At 37.6% G+C, this 25688-nt stretch overlaps 2 protein-coding genes across 2 annotated transcripts in view; one reads left to right on the top strand and one right to left on the bottom strand.

Annotated features, from left to right (window-relative positions):
• LOC125241136 (cell wall protein RBR3-like) overlaps positions 1–25688 on the bottom strand; it is a 59366-nt gene that overhangs the window by 18752 nt on the left and 14926 nt on the right. Inside the window, exon 2 of the mRNA XM_048149469.1 lies at positions 1026–1388. Coding sequence (XP_048005426.1) covers positions 1026–1366 — 341 coding nt within the window. The 5' untranslated portion in view covers positions 1367–1388. The remainder of the gene's footprint in view (positions 1–1025; positions 1389–25688) is intronic.
• Positions 14497–17880, top strand: LOC125241864 (tigger transposable element-derived protein 4-like). The gene is made up of 2 exons (XM_048150546.1): positions 14497–14512; positions 16261–17880. Exons 1-2 carry the CDS (start codon positions 14497–14499, stop codon positions 17631–17633), a joined length of 1389 nt encoding a protein of 462 aa, XP_048006503.1. The 3' UTR covers positions 17634–17880.

Here is a 25688-nt window from a genome sequence, read left to right as displayed (position 1 = left end):
CGCATTTTTTGCGTTGTAGTTTCTTCGCTGTAGTGAGGGGAAAAGTTTCGTGTTACACTCGGGTGCAAATGTATTTTACTTCTCGTGTGTTAAAAAACTCGCAAGTTCAGGATTCTATTCTCGAACCACTCGCTTCGCTCGTGGTTCAACTATAGAATCCTTTCACTTGCTCGTTTTTCAATTCCACACTCGGCGTTAAAATACAACTTTGCCCCCTTGTATAACAAATAACTATTATTTACTGTTCTGTAAATACGGCATACGAGAGGGCTCGACGAAATCTGTCTATTATTTGTAAGTACCTATTAGATATTATACGTGGTACATGTCGGGAAAGGTGAGTAGAGAGCCGGCAGGGTCTGGCCCTACTCAAATAAAAAGGGTCAGAAGATAATGGAGCCCACCGCGTGCTCTATTTGTATTATGCTTGGAATTTGTTTCAGTCGATCTCTGCTATTGTCTCGCGCCATCCGCCGCACTCATGAATATGCAGACACTTTCTCAAAACAAAATGAAATACTTAAAATATAACGTGACTTATTTGTTGTTTAGATACAATTGCTAGTAAACTTTAAAGTATGCTGATGACTCCTCCATTCCAAAACTTTCTGCCGGATTTAGAAGAAAAGAAAAACTGCTTGTTAACCTAAAATACGGTAGGTAGGTACTTTCTTGTTGCAACATGCATGCAAGTGATGAATTATCCAGTTCAGTTAATTTCAGTTAAAATAGATGGTGTAGATTGTTACAATGGTGTGGTGTTGACAAACAAGAAGGAGTCTAAAACTGTATGTGTCTTACATACCTACTCCATAGAGATTTTGTATTTGTATTGCAGAAAGCAAACTGAGAGACTGGAACCTCAGGTGGTATAAGTTTTCTCTGCCAAAAAGTAGGCAGGTCGTGGCGCTCTCGAATCAGTCACCAAACCCGTTGTCGAAACAGCAACGCGTAGACTGTCCGTCTGCAATAGACGCAAAGGCCTGTGACGATTTATTTTGTATTTGTATTGTAAATGTACATACCTCATATATTTCCTGTGCTCGTTGACCGGTACAAAATATTCATCATACGGGTTAGTTACATTCATGTCTACTTCAACGTCTTTCTTTTTCGTGTTCCCATTTCGTGGTTGCAAATTGATGAGCTCCAAGTTGACCGCCTCCAAGGTTTTGGTGTCGCCGTTGTGTTCCTTGGTGTGTCCGTTGTGCGTGTGGTGCGAGGCGAAGGAGTCGTTGTGGTTGGGGTCGTCGGGCTGGAAGGCGCGGTTGTCGACGCCGGGCGTCGGCGGCGTGGGCGGCGATGGCGGCCGGTGCTGCGGCCGCGGCGGCGCGCCCGGCGACGCGGAGCGACTGTGACTATCCATTACCCAAGGTGCTGACTGACATCTGGAACAATATCATATTTATTAAAACGTGCCACTTATGATCAAATACCTACATATTACCTCATATGGAAATTATAACGTATATAGCAACAAAGTAAAAATTGTAGTTAAAGAGCTGGTATCATTTAATAAGAACAACAGTTTAAGACTTAATCTAGGCACTAATATTTATTTAGAAATATTATACATATTTTTAATTGTGGTGTCGTGTCGGTGATGGGCTGGCAACCTGTCACTGAAATATCGCAATCGCAAAATTGAGCAGTTTCTTGTGCTCTGCCTACAGGGCCTACCCCTGTTGACAAATACAGGCGTGTATTTATGTATATTATAAATAAATCTACCTATAGATTATGTTATAATGTCATATAAACCACATGGGTGGCGCCATGAATTAGCCGTAGGTACAGGTGTTCGGTTTCTTAGATTATATTCAAGTTCACATTCAGGGTAATAAAACTGCATATATTCGTGGAAAAGAGCAAGGCCGAAGTAAATAATGACGTGTGTAAGGTCACGTGACCTTATCAAAGCGCACGACAAGCCCGCAATAGCGCGCGCGCAGCAGCCGTCCTTAATCCCAATTCCGAAGCGGCGCTGACGAGGCAAACAGCCTCTTACCGCGGACTGTGCACCCGTTCCTTGCCTAATTGTGACGTAATGTCACGAACGCTAACCATTTCTCTTGCTTGCATTCTGTTCTTATGAAACAGAGTGAACAGGACGACATAGGTCTATGCGCCCCAATTTCCCATACATTCTACTACTCTTCTCCATTCTGATTGTAACAAATAGATACACGTACCTAAACTCATGGGATGTCGAAAGTAAAGTAAATATTTTTTGCGAACCATGGTATGTACAATTGGTATTACAATATGTATAAAAAGCTTCACATGGACCCCGGTGGGCTGGCAAAGTCCTTATAACTAGGGTTTACAATATAGAACTTAACTATTACGTACGTGAGTTCGATATCAGTAGCTGCGTTACACGAACGGTAGCGGCGGCCGTCGGAACTAATTTAACTCCATAAACACCTAACCCAATGAATGACTCGATGAAAAAATGTAATAAAAAGGCATTTGGTGTGGCTATTATTGTAATGTTGCTTGTCTCATTGGGTGAGCGGAGGATGGGCTCACCGGGATCGGACGCGCTGGCGCTTGCCGGGCCGGGGCTCGGGGGCGCGCGACCACGAGTAATGAAGGCATGGGGCGCCGCCGAGGGTGCCGCTGCCGGCGGCGTGCGGTGGCGTCACCCTGTAGCGGCCGCGCTCGCTACGCAGGAACCTACCGCTTGTTGGCATCATGGTTTGCTGATCATACTACAATACTACCACCACTTCACGAATATTACAACTCTAGATATTTAACAACGAAAACAATTTGTATGATGACGAACTTGAATATGATCGAACTGAGTAGGCATGTACCTAACGCTGTTGAGCCGAATTGTCTGCGAAGCGCGCAATGACGTGCGAATGAATCTGTTCAGAGCAAACAAACAACAATATTGTCTCTGTTTGGTAAACAATGTACATATTTCAGGGGTGTTTTTTTTAATAAAACTATTAAATATTTTTTGAATCTTGTGTCGTCGAGTATTTTACATAATTCGTCCTTTAAAGCAGCCGCTTCTTTATAAGTATCTGTTTGAAAAAGCAGTCATGTTGCCTACTTTTAGTGTCTTGTTTCTGAAACATTACCAATAGTAGCCGTTGAAACAATACCTACCTACATATAACTCTGTTGAGACCTAGATTGCATTGCAGTACATAATAAGTATATTCAAGCTCCCAATAAATAAATAGGTAGGTACGTTAGGTACCTTAGGTACATGTAGTCTTAGTCGATTGTAGTAACCTAATAACTTAAGTTTGTCAATTAAATGTTATTAGTAGTGGAAACTATTTCGATATTACCTTAATTATTTTTTGATGTTATTATGTGCCTGTTTGTTTCCCAAGTATAAATAAAATCAATATAATATAACGTTACAGATTAGCGAGTAGCGACCCACCATCGAAGTATAATTATCAATCAATGTTTTTTCTGCTAACTTTCATGAAATGCTTGCGACTAGTCGTGGTACTTTAGCTCATTTTATTGGCGCACCCTGTATATGCTCATGCTCGCCTTCATTATGCCAGTTGTATTATTTATAACATATGGCTGTCATTGCATCATTTCAGAGACAACATTGATTCACTTTTGTCACTCATGTAATTTCAGATACATATTATCCAATAACTTCGTACCTACAACTTATAAAATTATTTGTTCTATTTGAAGGAATGAAATATGTGTCACTATGTTGGTATTTACATTTTTAGCCTATTTAGTTGGAATAATCCGGCACACCTCTAAGTATATTTACCGTGGAATGTTAGGTATCCAATTGTGAAAGGCTAAGCGGACCATAAGGTGGCCTTACGTCACCTTAACAGGCTTTAGCAGTCCGTACACCAGCTAGTCGTTGGTGGGTACCTACACTTCATTTTATTTGTTTGGTTATTATCCCAATATGCAGTTAAATGTTTAAAGCACAACACTTTCTTATATTATGTACAATACAAACAATTAGAAAACGCAATAAAACAGCAGGGAAATCGGATTCACAAAAGAGAGGAATACCTATAATGAAAATTATGTGCGTATTCATTTTGTTTGTTGCTGTATTGTTGTGCGTATTATTTCATGTTTTTATCAATTTAAGGGCAGGAAGACCAAAAAAATCTCGCCGTTCTAGTCGCGTTATTGTAATAATTAATAAAGTACCTATGCTCGAGTTTGGCATCAAATGGAACTGGGCCATTTTTTACAAAGTTGTTTTTTTTTTATTTACTATACCCACGTTACAAAAAAGTGGGGTGGACAACTTTGAAAAAAAAATGACCCAACTGCTATATACACAAATTATACAATATTGATTTGATTTTAAAATGCAATTGAAAAATTTAATAAATACGTACAATATTAAGAGTTTAAAACATTTGACAAACACGGAAAATTCTTGGCACAGGGCGAGTTGCCATTTTCGCGCAAACTACTACTAATAATAAGAATGTTAATAGTTCGACGGTTCCTCTCTCTGCAGCCCTAATACCGGCAGCTTGGGCCCTGCCCCGCTGCTGGCGGCACCCTAGGTTAGGTTTTTTATAATGTGTTTATATATTTTGTATTGTTTAGTATGTGGTTTTGTGTTTTACTTTTATAATCATATTATAAAAATACCTAGCCTAAGAAAGAAAATAAAATACTGAGAATAATAAGAATGTTAAATCTGACCGGAAGGATCAGCAAGTCTGGAGCTGGACGAAAAACCGTTAGCGCCACGTCGTGGGAGGTTCATTATGGATTTTTCATGGCGGAGGCATTGAGGCATATCCAAATGACTGCTGATATTATAGCTATTATATCGTACATTATAAAGCTATTCACCTCTTCTAATGTTCTATATCTAAAGTCTCGGAAGTAAGCAATTTTTAAAGAATGAAGTGATGTAACTAAAAAGAAAAGTTTATTAATTATTATGCCTATATCTTTAGGGTTCCGTACCGGAAGGGCACAAAAGAAATCCTTATGGTGTAGTGAATCTGTCAGTCTGTTTGTAACTACCTAATGAATGTCGCTAATATATATAAAAAAGTGTTAGGTATTAGGATTCCGTACCAAAAAGGTACAAAAGGAACCCTTATGGAGCCACTCTGTCCGTCTGTCTGTCTGTCACATTACCTACTAAATATTTTTTTCTTTGGTTTAGCTCATGTTACTAGTTCCTCATTTTGTGGTTACATGTTGTCTCAATATTTTCCTGATAAAGTAAAATAAATATTACAGGTGAGTTGTTAATCCCCTTATTTAGTATGTACTTCATTGTAAGTTGATGAACTGGTAAGATACGAACTATGCAAAGCCACGTTGCGTTACATTACCTTATAGACCGTGTCCGTGACGCATCGATTTCGTATTTTCAAGAAACATCAAATTTCCATGTCATTTACTTACTTAATTAGTCACTAAATTAAAGCATATCAAGTTTCTAAAGTTCTATTTTACTTGCAAAACTAACTTTACATCACCCGGTGTTTGACAGGAATGATAAGTTACTAATACTTAGTTATTTGTTTTACAAGGGGGCAAAGTTTGCACGTGCCAATATTGATACCCGAGCGAGCGAAAGATTCCAAACACTGTGCCACCGAGTGAAACACAAAATGTTTCACCACACCAACACAAACAAAATACTAATTGTAAAACATCAAACTAAATCAAATCCATATTTATGATTCAATATTTATGATTCAAAATCATCATTTATAGGTAAATTCTACCAGCCAGCTTATGACATCAAGTTAAAATTTGTATGAAATTACTTTGCACTTTTGTTTTGTGGCTAAAATGCAATTTTGCTATCCGTTTTCGAATAGCAAAAAAGCCTTTTACTAATTAGTTGGTGTGGTGAAAATAAATAAGTCAATATTATAATATAACATTGGTATTCTTAAATAGATTGACTGATTGGTTGGTTGTTTGAGATTGTATCTTTTCTTTAGTTTTCTCGTAAACTTAGTAAAATGACAATAAAATTAAAGATATAATTAAAACAGAAAAATTAAAGAACTTGTAAGTATCGGAGTATGAATTTGTAAAAAACTAACTTATTGTGATATTTATTTTGCTCTGATATTATTATTTTATGTTGACTTAAACTCAGACCACACGGACTAACAAGGAGTCGCCACAGCCGGATACGGTTTGGACGACGATGATGATATGATGTTGACATAATCAGCGTAATATTTTAATTCTGAACATGCGTCTTTAGGACTTCGTGTATAATATTGTATAGTTAAACAACTAAAGTCACCTTTTTTACCAAGCGAGCCTACTTATTACTGTGAGAAATACTTAAATAGGTAAGTAGACAGGCCTAAGTAAGAAGAATTTGAGCGCCATTCCGCCAAATTGGTATTCTGACCGACGACGTTGAAGGTCATACGTTCCATTTTGGCACCAACCTCGAATATACTGTCACATAAATTACTTTTTAAGTGACCACGAATTAACCGATCAAAGATTCCACAGATACGAAACTTTAGAGTTTGGTTTAAGCTGGAAAGAAAAGATTATTTTGCTTGATCGATGTATTAATTATAAAATATATGGAAACGGATTATATCGCGTATAATGAATTTACAATCCATCCCGATGTTCCATAGTTCCGTTTCCATAGTTTTATTTCATGAGTAACTAACTAACTATCGCGGTAACCGAAGACAATACGGTGTATTATAGGTAATTAGGTATAAATACTCCCTTATTAGGTAGCGTTGTGTTCGGTTGGTGTTGTAAATACTCAATAGTGCTTTTTGATGTTAGATCAGACAGCGTCTAAGCTGCGTGCGTAGCCAACATGACAATTGTTAACGCTTCGAAGAGCATGTAACGCATCTGTCACTGTCGCAGCAATATCGAAGTGTAAGTGTAATAAATAGATACGAAGCGTTTTGTTGTCCTATCGCAAGCAATCGTCATCTTAGCTAGGCCGGCAGGTCTTGCGAATGCCGTGAGGCAACACGCGGGATCTGGTACAATCGTGTCACCGTATGCTGCCCTTGCGCCCACACTCACTGACTATGCTGTGCGCGGCCGGTGCAATGTCATTTAACATAAATACATAAATATTAAAAAACCAACATGCCCTGCACTATAACGAAGTTTTGTAACTTTTGTATTATTAGTGCGGGGCGGAACAGGGGAATTTGTATAAATGCTAAGTTTCATGCTTTCTGCCAGTTGGGACTGCAGCCAACTGGCAGAAAGCATGAAACTTAGCATTTATAAGAATAAAGCTTATAAGAATATAGCTTATAGATTTATAAGAATAAAGTAGAAACACGACGAGGTGTCAATGTTTCCCCTCTTTCCTCTCATTTTTAGGTCCCTATTTTCAGTTTTTTAACATTTTAATAAAAACATACATTCACACACAAGTCACATAGACTGCACGCTTAACTCGCATAGTGCAGTTAGCGCCAGTTACTGACACCGTCTTTAGGAAGCAAATATACAAGTGAATGGTTGCATCTGACCGGAGCTGCGCGAGCGCCCCCGGCCCCGCCGCGGTCCGTGCGTGGGATCAGCGCGCGATTGTTTTCGCGCCGCGCCAGCAACGCGTAACCTATCCCTGTGCCCCCACGACGACCTCGCGGAGGTTGGATTCAATATTCAGCGCAACCTTTGTCAGTTCAAATATCTATTCAATTCATGCAGCGACAAATTATAAAGTTGAGTCATAGATCTGCACTTGCTATTGTATGTACCTACTGGATGTTGCCCTGGAAACACTTATAAGAAACAAAACCCTTTACAGTCGAACTCAAAAAGATTAGAAAAGCATTTCACTAAAGTTTACTCGTATATAAGATTGCATTCGCTGATCAATCTTTGGCCGTTTTAGATAATGTAACTGTAAATCTAATGGTCAGTGACCAACGGAAACATAAGACGCACTTAATGAGAACAGTTGTCGGGAGGTAAACGAACCCTGACCGCGTGGGATAGCTTTATCAATAGCTTCGGTTTTCACTCGCGAAAGGCATTCCAAGACTAGCTTTCAGCCATTTACCTATACCTTGTACTTTTGGCACTTGAAAAAAGTGTAAACAAACCTGAGCTGTCAAATTTGAGGGTTGTTTATTAGGTAACGTTTGGTTCCTGAATTTTTTTCTCTATTTAAAAATAATTGAGCTCACTACTATTTTCCATTTCATTCCACTAACATGTAATTTCGTTTAATTTGACGAAACGTATACCTACACCTTCACGAATACAAACATATCGTCATTACATTTAATGAATATTATTATTTTCTTCAGGGAATCATCAACCAAAAAGTACCTAATTTTGCAGAGGTTTAAAACTCATGGTTGCATTTTAATCTGGGTGTAACTCCGGTTTCACATTATCCGATCCGATATCGGATGTCGGAAGGATTTCGATGGAAAAATCCAAGATGGCGCCTGTAATGTATGGGATATCGGTCCTACATAGGTTGGTCCCACAAAAGGTAGTACACCTTACGCGATTTTAATTTTATATGTCTGACATTTGCCATTGCTTGTTATCAATCATCATCATCATCATCTGTTACGAGTTCGATATTTGTGTTTTCGAGCTTCCGTTTCTCCGTATGAGATGATGATTGTTATATTTATGTTTTTTAGGGTTCCAAAAAGGTACAAAAGGAACCCTTATGGCGACGCTCTGTAGGTCCGTCTGTCTATATGCCTGTCACATTTCTAAATATCTCGAGAACTACTTACGCTATCGATTTGAAATTTGGAACAGTTATGAACATTTTAAACCTCTTCAAGCTCAAACTATTATTTAAAAAAATATATTAATATTAATTATAGTAAATGGCCAAAATGGAAGGGGGCAAACTGTAAATGTCAAGTTACTAGGTCAAGTGGGGTATCGTTAGAAAGAGCTCAAATTGTACATATCAAAACTATGTTTTATAAATTTTTTGTAGTGGAAAATCACAGAACTTAATTTAGATAGAAGAAACAAATTCATATATTTGTATAGGGGCCGAGCGTGTCAAATTTTGTACTGAAGTTGATTCTTGCCTGTAATTTTAAATATGTCTCAGGCTCTTGATTGTTCATAATTTTTGTGTTGTTGCAATTGAATATCACGTAACGAGGCATTTCTTATGTTTTGGTTGACTTCAACTTACAAAAAATTGACGCCCGAAAGCTGCAAGCCTCGAGTAAAGACGGACAACTCAGTGGATTTCACTGAGTTCATTTGACACGCTAAGTAGATACGTTTGCTTGATCTATGGTATATATGACATCTGTGTGGAAAATAAAAAGAATTATGAAGGAAAATATAAAAAATAAAATACCATCCCCTCCCCCTTATCTCCCGAAGTTTACCAACGAAAAATTATGACTTTTTACGAAATATTGGTTTTAAGCTAAATTTTACAGGAAAAGGTTTCTGGCCTTAAAAGGTTCACTATCCCTGGATCTATCAAATTTGACGGCTCCGGTTTGTTTACACTTTTTTCAAGTGCCAGAAGTACAAAATAGCTAGAACTCGTGAAGATTTTCTTAAAGCACAGTATCTGTTGAATCAAAACCATTGTAAACATAATCACTTCATCTATTCAAGTTACTGACAAATCTTCTAGAATCACTCTATTCAGAGGTGAAAACCGCATTCAAATCTGTTCAGTCGTTTTTGAGATTGTCGCGACTATGTACGCAGACAGGCAGATAGACGCGACGGGGTACTTAGTTGGGTGTAGTGATAGTGATACAATCAGCTTTAAGACAAGTGATTCCTGCAGAATAGAATTTTGTATGAATTAACTGTACTGCTGAATTGTAGATATTTAATATTATGATACCTAGTGCACGTATGCACTTGGTGCCTATTGTGAATGAAGTAATACTGAGCATGGCTCGATACACACTTGACCATTTTTAACCGCCGCCTCAAATCTCTCAAGGAAGGTGGTTCTCAATTCGTCTGTGTTTTTTTTAAATGTCTGTTCCACGATATCTCTGTCTTTACTGGAGCGATTTTAATTTTTTTTTTATTGAATGTATCATGCATACAGGTTGGTCCCATTTTTCTCAGAACCCAGTTCTGATGATGGGGTCCTGCAGAAATCGAGGGAACTCCTCAAATCTGAAAGGCATATGGCGATTTTTGTGTTTTTAAAGGAACAGCATGCATTTACGTACGGAACAGCGACATTTGGTACAGTAGAACTGCTGATGATGGTCAGAACGGAACTCCTCAAATCTGAACGGCACACTTATAGTGACATTGGTATTTTTATAAGAACTGCTTGCACTTACGTCCAGAACAGTGACATTTGGTGCAGTGGAACTGCTGATGATGGTCAGAACCGAACTCCTCAAATCTGAACGGCACACTTATAGTGACTTTGATATTTTTATAAGAACAGCATGCACTTACGTCCAGAACAGTGACATTTGGTGCAGTGGAAGTGCTGATGAAGATCAGAACGGAACTCCTTAAATCTGAACGGCACACTTATAGTGACTTTGGTATTTTTATAAGAACAGCACGCATTTAAGTTCAGAACAGTGACATTTATTTGTTATGGGATTTGTTATGTTTGTTAAGCATATTAAGTTTTCAAGTCTGTCAAGCTTCGATTTCTTATAATCGGATTCATGAGGAATTGAGTAAACTCCTGAAACCTTAACGGTATACGTATATTTATTTGTGTTGCCATCAAATAATTAAAGCATTAAAACCAGTTTAAAAAAATACCTACACATTTCTACATAATCCAACATTCGCAAGTAGCTTTCACCAGAACCCCAAAGGCGGCGGTATTTTTCTTAAACATTATTAACTAACATACTTTTAAGTTATAAACTTATAAATGTTCATCATCATCATCATCATATCAGCCTTTTATCGCCCACTGCTGAGCATAGGCCTCTCTTCTAGTACGCCACTTCTCCCGGTCCTGGGCTAATCTCATCCAGTTGTGACCCGCAGTTTTTCGGATGTCGTCGACCCAACGGGCCAACGGATGCCAGGCACTTCTTATATAAATATTCAAACCAAGTTAAGTTGGCAACCATTTTGTTAGCTTGTGCAATGATTAAGTAAACGCCAAAATTTCATACAAGTTTGAAATAACGTTTGCGCCGGCGGTTTGTCAAAATCGCTGTCAAGTTAGCTTGGATGACTGTAGGAGTGTTCAGTTGTTACATGCCACTATCCGTTAAGCGTAGTGTACTCGAATCGATCGCGACAAAATACGAAACAATGCAGAGCAATGCAAGGCCGGCCGGCTGGCATGCCTGCGGCTGATGAAATATTTCACATAATCGGGCTCGTGATCAGACCAATGACAATTTAATAAAACGCTACTCTACTGCAACATTGGATTAGTAACTACATTGTTACCTTCCGTTTAAAAGTTATTGTAATAGGCACTTAATTGGCAAAACCAGCGTTTTTCTGAGTATAGGATTTTTTCTCTGTGTCAGAGACATTTATTTACGTTTTATTTGTTAAAAGTAACAACATCGTATTGACAGTCCTAAAACACTGTTAGCTGTACATTTGTAATCCATATTACAAGGGCATAACGTCTACCGGTGGTTAGTTAAGGGTGTTGCTGTTTGTACAGCTACACATGACAAATGATCAAACCACAGAATTGCTAATGCCATGCCCTTAGTAATTCGACCTAACTAGTTAGATCGTAGATAATAGAAGTGATGTAAAATACGGAGTGAGTGGCGTCTGTCAGGATAGATGGGGTGGTTGTAATCGTTGTGTACTTGTGTCTATAGTAGGTATGAGTGAGCCATACAGGCACACACCGGCTTAGGCAAAGAATTTGAGCTGGAGACCAGTCACGCTTCGAGTGCACGACGCCTGTCATACAGTCGGGTCACGCTCACGTCACGACACTTTATATCTTGCAGTTGGTACCCGGCATGCGCACCGCAGTTAATAAGGAAAATTAAGGATCAAGTTTTGTCATTCGCTGAGTATTATGCGGTATGTAATAGTTTATATTTCATCATTTATGTGTGCCCGTGAACGCTATTATTGAAGAAAACCAAATTAAATAGTAGAGTTTTTCAGTTGAACTATGCAAAATTAAGCTATGCTTTAGTTAGGTAGATGACAGACGCGAGGTGGAGGAGAATACCAATGTTGTGATTTATTGGCAGAATTTGATACTGTGTGTGTATACAAATTGAATGGTGAGCATCGTCTCGTCACAAGAAATCCCAAAGTTAAATTTTAGGCTCTTACCTACAGGTATTTTGCATGAATTTAGGTTCATGATGTAAAATATTCCTACACATAATAATAAAGATACAAGTCTACAGCATGTACAACATGATGTATTAAAATGTCCGGTGAGTTCTGAATGTTCTGATTAAGTACCTGACAGAACAGAGTGAGCGCAGATCACGCGCGCCGCGTGCGCACGCGACGCCTTCACCGTTACTTCCGCTGCAACCGGATGTTCATACCAATATCAATCCAATCTCTCACAGGTCTTTACTATTATAAAAGCTCGCTTGAGATACTGCTTATTGTTAGTTTGAGGTTTTACCCGTTGCCTTTGACCGACTTTAAAGAGAGCGTCACATTAACCTTATGTAAGGTAAATGTAACTATGTAATTCCGTCATATGGGACTACTCTGTCCAGACCGCTTACTCAAACTACTTATATTTTGATAAATTATTCTACAAACCAGTGATTGCTTCAATTAATTTAAACAAAATGATAGAATTGTGGAAAATACCGCTATAACAGAATTAGCCACATTAACCTTAATAAGTACTATCAAGGCTACTCTTGTACATTTCGATACCGATACGTGTCCTTTTTCACATTATCCAATACGATATCGGATATCGGAAGGATTTCAATGGAAAAATCCAAGATGGCGCCTGTAATGTATGGGATATCGGTCCTCCACCCGGTATTGAATCGGATAAAATAATGTGAAAACGCACTAATGCTATAAATAAAGTGACTTCTGTAGATATTAGAGACCTTATCCATCTGAAAGCCCATTGCGACTACTTTACCTAAACCCGAAATCCAATAAATATAATTGCCCAAGCGGGTCGCAAATTAATCATTAGTTAGCGATTTCTTTACCACAAACCGTAGACACTCCGTGCAAATTATGCCCCGCGAACCGTGCTACTGGTCCAGGTCACTAAACTTGAGCGTCTGAATTGTTACTTCACACCAAATAACCATATCTGGGATACCCCCATTTGTCATAATTTTATTTACCATCCTATTCAACAATCATAATATTGTTTCTCATAACATCTTATGCCATAATCATTGTTTACTATATTAATCTAGTGCCAGAAACTTTGTTCCCCATAAAGTCAGTTTCCATAATGTCATTTGTCAGAATCATCGAAATCCGTAATTACCACATTCCATACCATCATTTGTCATACAAATTAGCGTCCAGAAAAGTCAATTTCCATAATGTGCTTTGGCAGAATCGAAAACTACTATAATAGGTACTAGAAGGACTAGAGAATGAAACTGCTATCAGAAAGTAGGTTAGGTTAGGTTAGAACTGTGACCCCCTGGAAAATGAAACTGCTATCAGAAAGTAGGTTAGGTTAGGTTAGAACTGTGAACCTCTGGAAAAGGAAACTGCTTGAAAAGTAGGTTAGGTTAGGTTAGAACTGTTGAGAACTATCAGACAGTAGGTTAGGTTAGGTTAGAACTGCGACCCCCTGGAAAATGAAACTGCTATCAGAAAGTAGGTTAGGTTAGGTTAGAACTGTGACCCCCTGGAGAATGAAACTGCTGGAAAAGTAGGTTAGGTTAGATTAGAACTGTGACCCCTGGAAAATGAAACTGCTATCAGAAAGTAGGTTAGGTTAGGTAATAATATGGGCAACAATTAATATGGCAATAATTGCTTATGGCGTTTGAATATTCTATGAAACCATATTATTGCACTTAATAATATGGCTAACAAATAGTATGGCATTGTATGATTATGGAAGGTAATATTCAGATAAACAACGAGTATGTCATATGATTTTTATGGTAAACAAATCATTCGGGCAAATGAAATTCAGGCAAGTTAGATTCGGGCAAAAGAATATTATGTTAAATGACTGTCGGACAAACAATAGACAACCACCATATCTATATAGTTCAGGGTAATAGTTTTTACAAATGGAGTTCTTTTTAATTTGTACACAGCCTTTCAGAATTGTTTAGGGTTTTACTTATACATACTTGAAGTGACAAATACTATTAATGCCGGTAGGTACATAGGAACTATAACTCAATTTTATATTATGATTGACCGGCAGCGTTGCAGAGTTGCAGCACATGCAGCTAACGCGCAACAACTTGCATTGCAGATGGATGACAGTCATTCTGCATCGGCCCTTACTGAGCTTATCGCTGTTTGTCAGTTTATCTTTTTGCTTCCATGATATATATACTCAAGAACCATGACGGATGCTTTAACTCAAATTAAACTTTAAGTTAAATTGTACCCATTTTAATACTATTATTCGATATGGCTATTGATGTTGGTAAATCAGATGGTAAAGCACTGAGTTATCGACAACAATTTTTGCACTTCAAATTGTTGTCTACGAATGAAGGAAGAACATCCACAAACCTGTGTTTGTTTAATATTAGTAGGAATGTACATTTTCCGACGAGGTGCCTGGTCTAGGAGAGCAGTAGGTACACTGAAGTGCTCGTGATCAGCATACTTGTTATCTGCCACGTAATACTTCCAACTTTTTACACACATTTTGTAATCAATGAGGACTTGGATATATTTTGAAACGTATTGAAAGTTGTTTAATGCTTGACATAAATTGAGGTAATAAAATGTACAAACATTTGCACTGTTACGACATCAGCGAATGATTTCGGGCGGTCACTCTCGGATATCTCCGGTCAATTGCCTAGGTATGTACAGTGGAACTCTAGTGTTATTTGGTAGCTTATTATACTAGTCCTATTTTTGGAAATGGTACCTACTGCTCATTTAGATTAATCTACAATTCAAGGATTTTAATGTTCTTAAGGCTAGGTAGACTGTATGAGATGTACGTACGAGTACTTACATATTTTAAATGGTTGAAAATAAATTAAGTAGCATTTAAAACTATGGTTTAGTGATGTCGGAATTTTTCTATTTTCTATTCTATTATTTTCTATTTCAGAAGCGCTGGTGGCCTAGCGGTAAGAGCGTGCGACTTACGATCCGGAGGTCGCGGGTTCGAACCTCGGCTCGTACCAATGAGTTTTTCGAAACTTATGTGCGAAATGTCATTTGATATTTGCCTGTTGCTTTTCGGTGAAGGAAAACATCGTGAGGAAACCGGACTAATTCCAATAAGGCCTAGTTACCCTTCGGGTTGGAAGGTCAGATGGCAGTCGCTTTCAAAAACTAGCGCCTACGCCAAATCTTGGGATTAGTTATCAAAGCGGACCCCAGGCTCCCATGAGCCGTGGCAAATGCCGGGATTAATGCAAGGAGGATGATGATATTTTCTATTTCAGCTTGATCACCTATTATTTACAATTACATAATTATTTATTATGTCATCTAAACATTTATGTTGTGTAGGCAATTTGTAATAAACAACATAAACTGTGTGTTTATCGTCTTATAAACGCAGTTGATTAGACAAAAACCAACGTTGTTCAGCCTTGGGTATTTAATTGAAGGCAACTCGTAATTGCTTATGTTTTTGGTCTACTTACATGTTGAACCTATGTTAACTACAGTAGAACCCGGTTAAAACGATCACGTTTAATACGATTTCCCGCATTATACGCCATTTTACGCCGGTCCCTACAATTTGAGACTTGTTTTCATACATTTTTTCACGGTTAATACGACTCGCGTCCCCGCTTAATACACCATCTAAAACCAGTACCTTGCATTACTTTACAACTTTATTTATGCGGGTGACAAAAATCGGAACTAATTGTACCGTACTAATTACGCGATTCTGGCGACACTGCCACCCGTAAAGATAAGTTTGTCGTCTTAACTCAGCGATTAGTACGATGCGATAGTTCGTACCTACCTACATACACTTCGCTCATTATCAATTTATGACTGCTGCGGTGTTTAGTGTTGTTTATACTGAATAACTAAATTATTTGTTCTATCTTTGGTTCAGTGATGTCAAAAATAAGAAGAAAAGCATTATCGCTCCAGGAAAAAGTAACCATATTAAAAGTTTACGATGAAAAATCACAAACTAAAAGTCAGGTACTGTAACTGCAAATCTGCTGCCAATTGTACAATTGGCAGCAGATTTGCAGTTACCCGTTTCTACTCTGCGTACCATTATAAAAAAAAGAGACGATATAAAAGAAAAAAGCAGGTTGGGAGGAGTTAAGAGAAACAAATTGAAGGTAGGAAAGTTTGAGAAATTAGAAAATGTTTTAGTCGAATGGCTTCATCAAGCAAGGGCCTTGAACCTGCCTATAAGCGGCCCCATATTATGTGAGAAAGCACGTAAAATCGCAGAAAACTTGCAAATCACGGATTTTACAGAGTCAAATGGCTGGATCGATCGTTTTAAAAATCGTCACGGCATTGTATACCGGCAAATCAGCGGGGAATCAGAAACGGTGGCAGAAAGTGATGTCGACACCTGGTTAACTACACTTCCAGCGTTGATACAAAATTATGAGCCTCGAGACATTTTTAACGCAGACGAATTTGGTCTATTTTTTAAATTGATGCCCGATAAATCCTACGTTTTCAAGGGAGAAACCTGCCATGGCGGCAAAGCAAGCAAAGAAAGACTGACTGTGTTAGCGTGTGCCAACTCTGATGGGTCGGAAAAGTTACGTTTGTTGGTGATCGGTAAGGCAAAAAATCCACGTTGCTTTAAAAATGTAAGATCTCTACCTGTAAAATATGATGGTCAATCTCGAGCTTGGATGACTGGTAATCGCTTTGTTGAGTGGTTAAAAGCTTTAGACGACCATTTCCAGGTGAAGTGTAGACAGATAATTCTGTTCATCGATAACTGCCCAGCTCATCCCAAAGGAGTTGAACTAAAGAATATTAAGCTTGTTTTCTTACCCCCTAATGCCACGAGCAAGCTGCAACCGATGGATCAGGGCATAATAAAGGTCCTTAAACAAGGTTATAGAGCTCGACTGATACATCGCTATCTAATGGAAATGGACGACCCTGACAGCAAACGACCACTGAATGTTCATGACGCGATACTAAACATATCAGCGGCATGGCAAGCTATTAAGCCAGAAACTATACAAAATTGTTTTAAAAAAGCAGGGTTCCGAAACGATGAGCGTAATATCGTTTTAGAACAAGAAGAACCCACCATATTGCAGGATTTTCCAGGATATTCATCCATAGACGACAATGTTGCAACGCATGAAGTGCTTTCAGTCGAAGACCTGATCGAAAGCGTAGATTTCACCCAAAACGCAGCCCTGAGTGATGATGACGACGCTAATGAACAGGAAGAAACTCCAATTCTGTCAAATGCTCAGGCGTTGTCGTTTGTGGCAGATTTAAGACGTTATGTATCGTCTATGGGCAATAGCGAAGACGCGATCCATAAATTAAATTATATTGAAAATCTTGTTATATCAAATGCGTCCAAATCTCTGCGTCAATCTAAAATAAATAATTACTTTAAGTAAAAAATAAATATCTGTTGAATAGGTACTATAGGTAGGCAATTTATACACCTCACTAATATTAATATATCAAAACTACAATTATGTAAACCAAATTATGTCAAAACCCTAATATTGATTTATAACTAAATACATATGTATGAATATGATTAAGTATGATTTTTGTTTGGTTTTCCATTCTTAATAAACAAATTACATGAAATAGTACTAGTTTTTTTTCACGTTTAATACGATTTCCCGTATAATACGCTTTTTTGGCTGGGTCCCCTCAGAATCGTTTTATACATAAAATCCGCTTTTAATACTACAAAACACTTTGTTACAGAGATGCTTACTTAGTTTAATTGCCTTTGCTTCCTTTAAATTATTACGGAAATAAAGTTTTTTTGGTCAAAAAATCTTGAACATGTACCTATGATAGCAATAAATAAGTACTGATTACTGATTACTTTTCTGTAGCAAACTACTTTATAAGAATTTGTATCTGACTTTAATTAACTAATTTGATGCTTTGGCGATAACGATAGCTAAACTATCTTCTCATTTCTGTGCTTGATTTTAGCTAGTGTTTACACTGTTTACTGTCCAAAGGACTACTCGCGCATGTAATCGTTACATAATGTTATTGTCACAGAAGTTCAAATAGAGTTGTATCGATGAGCTACGATGATCTTTAAAATTTGGTCACGGTAATACACACAACGAATCAACGCGCAATCTCATTGCAATTATTTTTCATTAGGAAACTTATGAATAAATCACGTTTACTAAATTTTTAAAAATTTTGTTTAAGCAATTTAAATAAACAACACTAGAGATTTCAGTACATTAGCTTTTAGGTGAGAAGCCTTTATGTGCGCCGTTTTGAAATTAAGGTAAGGTAGGTGTCGTTTTGTACGGCAACAACACAACACAACATGCGTGCAATGACTTCTTATCAAATGTCGAATATATGTAGGTGGATGCAGAGATACGTAACGTAGGCTATTTTTTTGAGAGATGAGTGCATATTATCACTCCCCGAACAAAAGCTGCACGAGTGTGCTAAATAACGAAGGCAGAAAAGGCTGGCGGCGTGTTATTGGTAAAGCTCGTCTCTATCCTAAGATGCCCACGAATGAAGATAAGTACGAATTTATCCACCTACGTATTAATAAATGCTAATAATACCCACTAGTAGAAGGGAAATGCACCAACATTGCATTCAGCAAGAGGAGCTGAAGCCGCCGGTGTAGAAAGTTACCTGAACTGCTAACTGCATTACATCACTCGGCGGGAGAGAGCCCCGCCAGCGCCACCACATGAAGATGTACAATTACGTAACCCATTAGCCTGATTGATTGGCGAGTACAGTGTGCCAATTGGCGAATGTTTGTGCTTTGGACGACTGTACTTATGTGTGATATTACAATACATCAATAAGACATTAATGAATGACCTTTCATTCGAGACGGAAAAGGTACTATGAGAAAGGTGCATCCACGCATCCGGGGCAGCAATAATAATTTTCTACCCCTTTCTTTCCATTAAAATGTCAAAGGGGATTCTAATTGTTGGCTTCGCTTTCCGACCTCGACTCCCAAAAGTTCGGAATACCATTGTTTTGTTATGAGAAATACATATTCCACAAACAGGTCATTAAAAATCAAATCTGATTCCAGTGCATAAAACATTCAATTTTGTGACGACTATATTTTAGTGCCATCAAATAATCGAGTGTTTTTTGAACGCAAGTATTCTAATTACAAATACATAATGGTCACAGAAATCTAGCAAAAAGCTTGGCACAAAGAACAGCCTAAGGGACTTACATATAAGTAGTTTGGTTTCTCTTTCATTGACAGTTTAGATAAAGAGCCTTATATGATGATGCTAGAGCTAACTCGTCGGGGCACTAAACGACTGTCGTATAATTAAGTCCATAGCGAGAAGGAAAATCGATTTCAGTAAAAGTGTGAATACGTAGTTGGTGTGCAGACTTGTTTTACGAGTAACCTAGGCAATAACCTTTACGTAGAAGTACTACCTGTTTCATAATACTTCTTTCTCACTTTTTTATGACCAAATATTTCTTTTTATGAAAAAATATCATAATTACCCATCACCTATTGGTACTGTTTCGAACACCTCCTCAAGAAAGTTATTAAAAAGCTAAGATTGATAAAATTGAGATCCAAAAAAGCACTCAATTCTGCCACCTTACACCTGCGGGCTATGAGGTCGTAACATCTTTACGCTATTAGCTAAGTATAATAATCTTTCTGTTTACATAATTATAATTAATTCGGCAGGCGTGCTTGGAGCCAAAAACAACAGCGCAGAATCTATAAGATAAATTAATTAAAAAGCAAGGGCGAATGCACAATACATGTTTCTTTTTAGTAAATATAAATTAATAGTTATTTTTCTGTGCAACTCTGGCATTAGATATAAAATACCATGAAATTTGTATCAAGCACCATAGCGTTTCTAAATAACGAGTAGTGTAGTATGTAACATTCCACTTTGCATAGCCTCCGACGAATGTTAACTTGGTGTTTCGTGATGAATAATAAAAGTGCAGGTTATTTATGGTTGAAGAATTAAGGATGACGACACGACATGAGGTGAGACGATCACGAGACGGTGCGCGGGCGCAGCGCGACCTACAGACTTGTTTGCGATTTCACTGAGAATGTGTGCCTTGGCTTGCACGTAACTGAGTAACTATTGATTGAGACACACTATTTAATCACTACTGCACGATACTTCGAATGTGATTCATTATTATGTATTATGACAAAAATGAAATTTGAGAGTCCTTGAATTTTCTAGTCTTATGACTGACGGACGGCCGCGGCCACACGACACACCTTAATTTGTGGACCAAAGCTCTGCATTCCGTTTTTTTAATTTTTTTTTTACATTTTTCATAGTAATAAATTACGAGGTACTATAAAATTGGCGATGCTATAGAGTGGGCACCATACCGGATAACCCGGACCTCGGGCAATATTTTTATTTATAAGTATATAACTTAGTGTATTGTATTATTTTTTTGAAAGTTGAAAAATAATTATGGATACATAATTTATATGTTTTTAACTTGAAAATAAATAATTTCAATATTTTACAGCCTACTAAGAACACATGACCGTTTAATTTTGTTTAACTGTGATACTGATAGGGTTGTTAATCGATCAATAAGCGGATGGCCGGTGAGCCGCCCGGACAGGCAGACAGATTGGCTGAGGAACTGTTGCGAAAGCAGTCCTGCCTTATTTGGGAGCACAACCACCGCTTACTGTTAACGACTTTCAGTACCTATCGCGGAATTTCATTTCTGGGGAGTGGTTGACATTATATTCAACCGAACCATTTTAAAACGTTTACAAATTATTCCACAGCAATACACGTACCTACTCGTAGCTGCAAAATAATATATTATAAGAAATATTTTAAACTGTTTTAATGACTGTTCCCATCAGAATGTTTTTTTTACAAATATCTGTCGTTATTTTAAACTAATCTAACCCTTACAAATGAAGTTGGTTCAGCATTAAAAATAATCTACCTACACCATGAATGTAAAAGTTTTCCGGTTTAATTCCATCTTACCATGATAACAACAAGTAAAAAAATCTAAAACCCAGTTAAAAGTCAGTACCTATTAGAATATTTAGATAAATACGAGCAATGGCGCTGCGCGGGCGCACTCGGGGTCAACGCTTGTAAGAACAGCTTATCGAATCATTTTATAAGCCGTGAACGTGCTACTGGCCGGCGATTGCTTATGCTGCTATTTTTACAGATTGTTTAAAAGCATCTTGTTGCTCACGATTGAATTTTTTTTGTTGTTTCCTAAACGCCCTCTGCTTACAAAATATTTGTTATTTGTCTTGAAGAATGGGTTGATAATGGAATTATTGGTTTTTGACATTATTATAATAATAGTAACTAAAAGTACTAGTCTTATTTTAGCTTTGTCACTATTGCTGATTTGGTGTTACATACCGAAATAAAATAATATAAGGGCACTTTTGTTAGGGAAAAGCGCGGCTAGATACATATACTATTTACGAGTAGGTACTTAATGTATGTTACATGTATAAAGTAGGTACGTAGGCATTAATGTCCATTCACTTTAGAATTAGGCTCTAGCCGATCAAAAGTTTTCAGTTTAAGATGGATGCAGTCAGCGAGAGTTGGAATTATGTAAAACGCGGGAACTGGTCCGGGTGGGATCAAAACTGGGTCGGGCAGCTTTCCTCGCAGACGCAGCTCGCAGGTCCCCGACCCGCGCGCGCACGCGCTGCCGGTGCCGGCGCCTCCCAGCCACAGCCGTATGCCTACGACCACGAGTCAATACCATGACTAGGGTCCCATGTCCCACAGTTAATATGGTCTAACGCAAACTAAACAGTGGAGGGTACTTATATCGGGATATTTGGTAAAAAAAAAACTTGTAAGCTTAAGAAGACTTATAAGTAATAAAATAAAAAAGGAATTTGTTATTGATAAAGTATTAGGGTAACATCTTCTTAGGAACGTATAAGAAAAGGGCATTAAGTTATTGCCAAGACCATATTTTCGATGTTCATTCCAGCCCGTCGTCACTCCATAGTATGATAATATCATCAAGCAATGATTGCCAACATTACGACACAAAAAAATGCTATCAAATCAAAATGACATCTATTGTTAATAGTACTAAAGTCCATTATATTTTGGTAGCACAAATACATAGATAATGGAGTTTCATATTTCCTTAGTCTATGGCCTGACCTACGTGTTTTTTTTTTCAAAACGTCAAACGTCAAGTCGTCAACGTCAAATCTGTCGTTTGAATTTTGTAAGTAAATAATAAAATTATTGAAATTTCGGGCAAACCAATAAGAAAGTGTGAAATTTGTGGTGTTAGATATTTGAAAATATCAACTTGTGGCTTGTTTTTACCTAGCTTTGCACTGGATATATGCAGGTCGGTAACTATTAGTATTTTATTCTATTTTCGTTTCGAGTTGCTAACAATTACTCATTTAATCAATTTAAAGTAGTACTAATCATGTACAGTCTACGATTTAAGCGAAAACATTCTGTAAATAAGTTTTTCGTAAACAAACAAATAACCTAAAATACGAGTACCAATAGAGTGTGACCAACTTATCGATAATCTCTTTATTTCAGATGACGATTATGGGTAATTTTAACAGGTAACGAAGAATCGGCATATTTATCCATCTCCTGTATGAAGATAATGTTGGGCAAAGGTTTTCAAGGCTTTTTGCAGTAAATATTAACTTTCCCTGGTAAACATGCAAGGAACACGAAGATTAAATGAAGCAACAAATACTGGCTTATAACAAAACTCTTAATTAGGAGGCAGTGCCAAATATGAACGTCAGGCACAGTAAATAGGCATAGGAATTTTCTGCAAACGCCTCAAAATTAGTTCAACTGAGAAGTGCTGTAAAGTAGTTGAAAAATTACTTCATGTAAAAGAAAAGTGATGTTATAGTTTGCTTTTGTTTTATTCATTTTATACAGGGGCGTATTAAAGGCGGCAGGCTCTTTTTAGGGTAGCAAAGCAGCATTTTGTCTTAAATTTTATACTTTATCGTCACTTAACGGGGCGGTAATCCTGACTGGCTCAGGATGCCAACGCCAAATCCTTGAAATACGCCTCTGACAGCCATCCCAGACATTTTTTTAAATATATGTATAAATTTACTGTTAAGTCGCCATACTGCGAAATATCGCACATTTATCGATATCGATATCGATAAATATTAGGGACTGGGTTGGTCGAGCCCTAGCGACTTTTGCTTTGTGTTGGTAGCAGTGACATGACCTCACGACCGTCGAAAAAACGCCTGCATAAATCGGTTCGAGGGTTGTTCGAGAGTGCCGACTCTTAAAACGTAGTGATTCAATGCTCTTTGGTTCATTCTACCCGAAAAAAATATAATACATCTTTAATAAGTATGTTAAGTTTTTGTTATAAACCCCTCTAATGAGGCTATTAGCACTGCTTTAAAAATGGTTTGGTCGTGTTGCGTTAAAATATCCCCCATACGCACCATAGGGTATGTAAATAAATACATATAGAACCTATATTAGTGGTGCGATGTTGATGAGAGGTCGCGAGATTCACATCCGCTGTCGGAAATGGCGGCCGGAACTGCTCATCATAGTGACAGGGCCGATTCTTTACAAAGTAGCTAATTCTTTAGACAATAACTGTTTCAGTCGTATTTAACGTGATCTGCACTCTTAAAAGAATTATTTCGCTAACAATAAGGCTTTATAAATGAAGCAACAGCACTGGCAGAAAAAACTAATTATTTTAGTCAATTAATTAACGTTGTCAACAGTATGAATCTTGTTTTACATCAGATTTGATTGTTATCATTCGCTATTTCGCTTTGCCGTTTTGACATGAATAGTGACTGACTATAGTGAGATCAGCGAGGGTTAGGTACCTATAGGTATAGGTATGTAACTACTAAGTGGGAATAGGTACATATTTACATTTTTTGTAATTTTAAAGATGCTGTTTAATATTTAAACGTTGTGTAATGAGTTTAAAATTTGCCGTAATGATGACCGCGTCATTATGTGGATACGTAAAGCCTGAAATGATTCGACCATGCGGCTCTCAGTCAAGGCCATGGACTACGATTTCCATCACGCGGAAATAATTTTAGTTTGTCATCAACTCGGGAGTCTGGGTCTATTACATGTCAATTATTCAATTAAGTACTCTTATCTCTTTGTATTGTACTTATATGTAAATTTGCGACTTAATTGAGTTGTAGATGATAACAAATTTCAAATACATAGATTCATGGTGTGCGCTGCCAATTCAAATGAATACCTAATTGAATACTTTTTTATTTTACGTTAGTAGTTTAGTTTTAGATTTTTGTTCTTAATGTGTCATTATCTAGGTAAAGGGACCTTATTATCGATGTCGCTTACGGCGTTTATGATCGATGTTCGTGTACAAATACGACGCCTCGGAACGTAAGCGCCACCGACAATAAGGTCCCTTTACCCAGATAACGACACGTATTTCTTCATAATACCTTACTATTTAATAGAATCGAACGAGTAGGAAATGCCACGGGATAGGTACTCGTACAGAATGTTTGCAAAAAAATCTCGTGAAAAATATTAAAGGAAGTAACATTTCGCTATTTTCCTTTGATTTTCAAGTGATGAAATCGTTATGTAGGTATGTAATAGGTATTAAGTTGGTAACACACAAGAATAACTTCTACTTACCTTCTACATCTACATAAAACAATTATACATAATGTAAAATACCCTATAATGGACGGTGATGCCATTATGGACAAAAAAAACACAAATCCTTAAAAATAAGTACATATCTAAAATTGGTTTCTAAAAACTGACGGCAATGTTCCGTAAACTAGAGTCATAGAGCTGCTTAATTTTGAAGTCTCATATAATTCGGTTGTTTCTGAAGGATTTGGCGGCAACATAAAAGTTATCAGTTTACTAAAAAAAATATCAGGACGAATTCTTAACAATGTTGCTAAGAGAGTTGAGTTCATGTATAAGATAATAAAAAAATAATACTCGGTGTAAGTTTTACGCCGTGGCTTGCGTGGGCGACGGTCGCGCGATGGTCGCGCGACGGCGATGCGACGCATACGAAATCAACCAGGGGACCGATTTTTGAATCTCACGGTGTTCGAATTCAGAAAATTGTCACCGAAATTGCCTACTATTTTCAGTGACAATTTTCTGAATTCGAACGCCGTGAGATTCAAAAATCGGTCCCCTTATCGATATGGAAGTATGAGACGCGACGGCGACGGTCGCGCGACCGTCGCCCACGCAAGACACGGCGTTACTTACTGCATTAAGCATGAGATAAGGTATAAAACATACCTACTAGTTTGTTGCTCCAAAGATATAAAGAATTAGTGTTATTTTGTGAATTTCCATAACTGGAAACCGAAAACTGCGTACCTCCTATGATGGACAAGGAACAATTTGCGAAAACAAAATTTACAAGAAAAGAAACAATCCTAAGTTAAATTTTAACCC

This window comes from Leguminivora glycinivorella, chromosome Z (genome assembly GCF_023078275.1).
Source record: "Leguminivora glycinivorella isolate SPB_JAAS2020 chromosome Z, LegGlyc_1.1, whole genome shotgun sequence".
Classification (NCBI taxonomy): Eukaryota; Metazoa; Arthropoda; class Insecta; order Lepidoptera; family Tortricidae; genus Leguminivora; species Leguminivora glycinivorella.
This window is presented reverse-complemented; position numbering and strand designations above follow the sequence as displayed.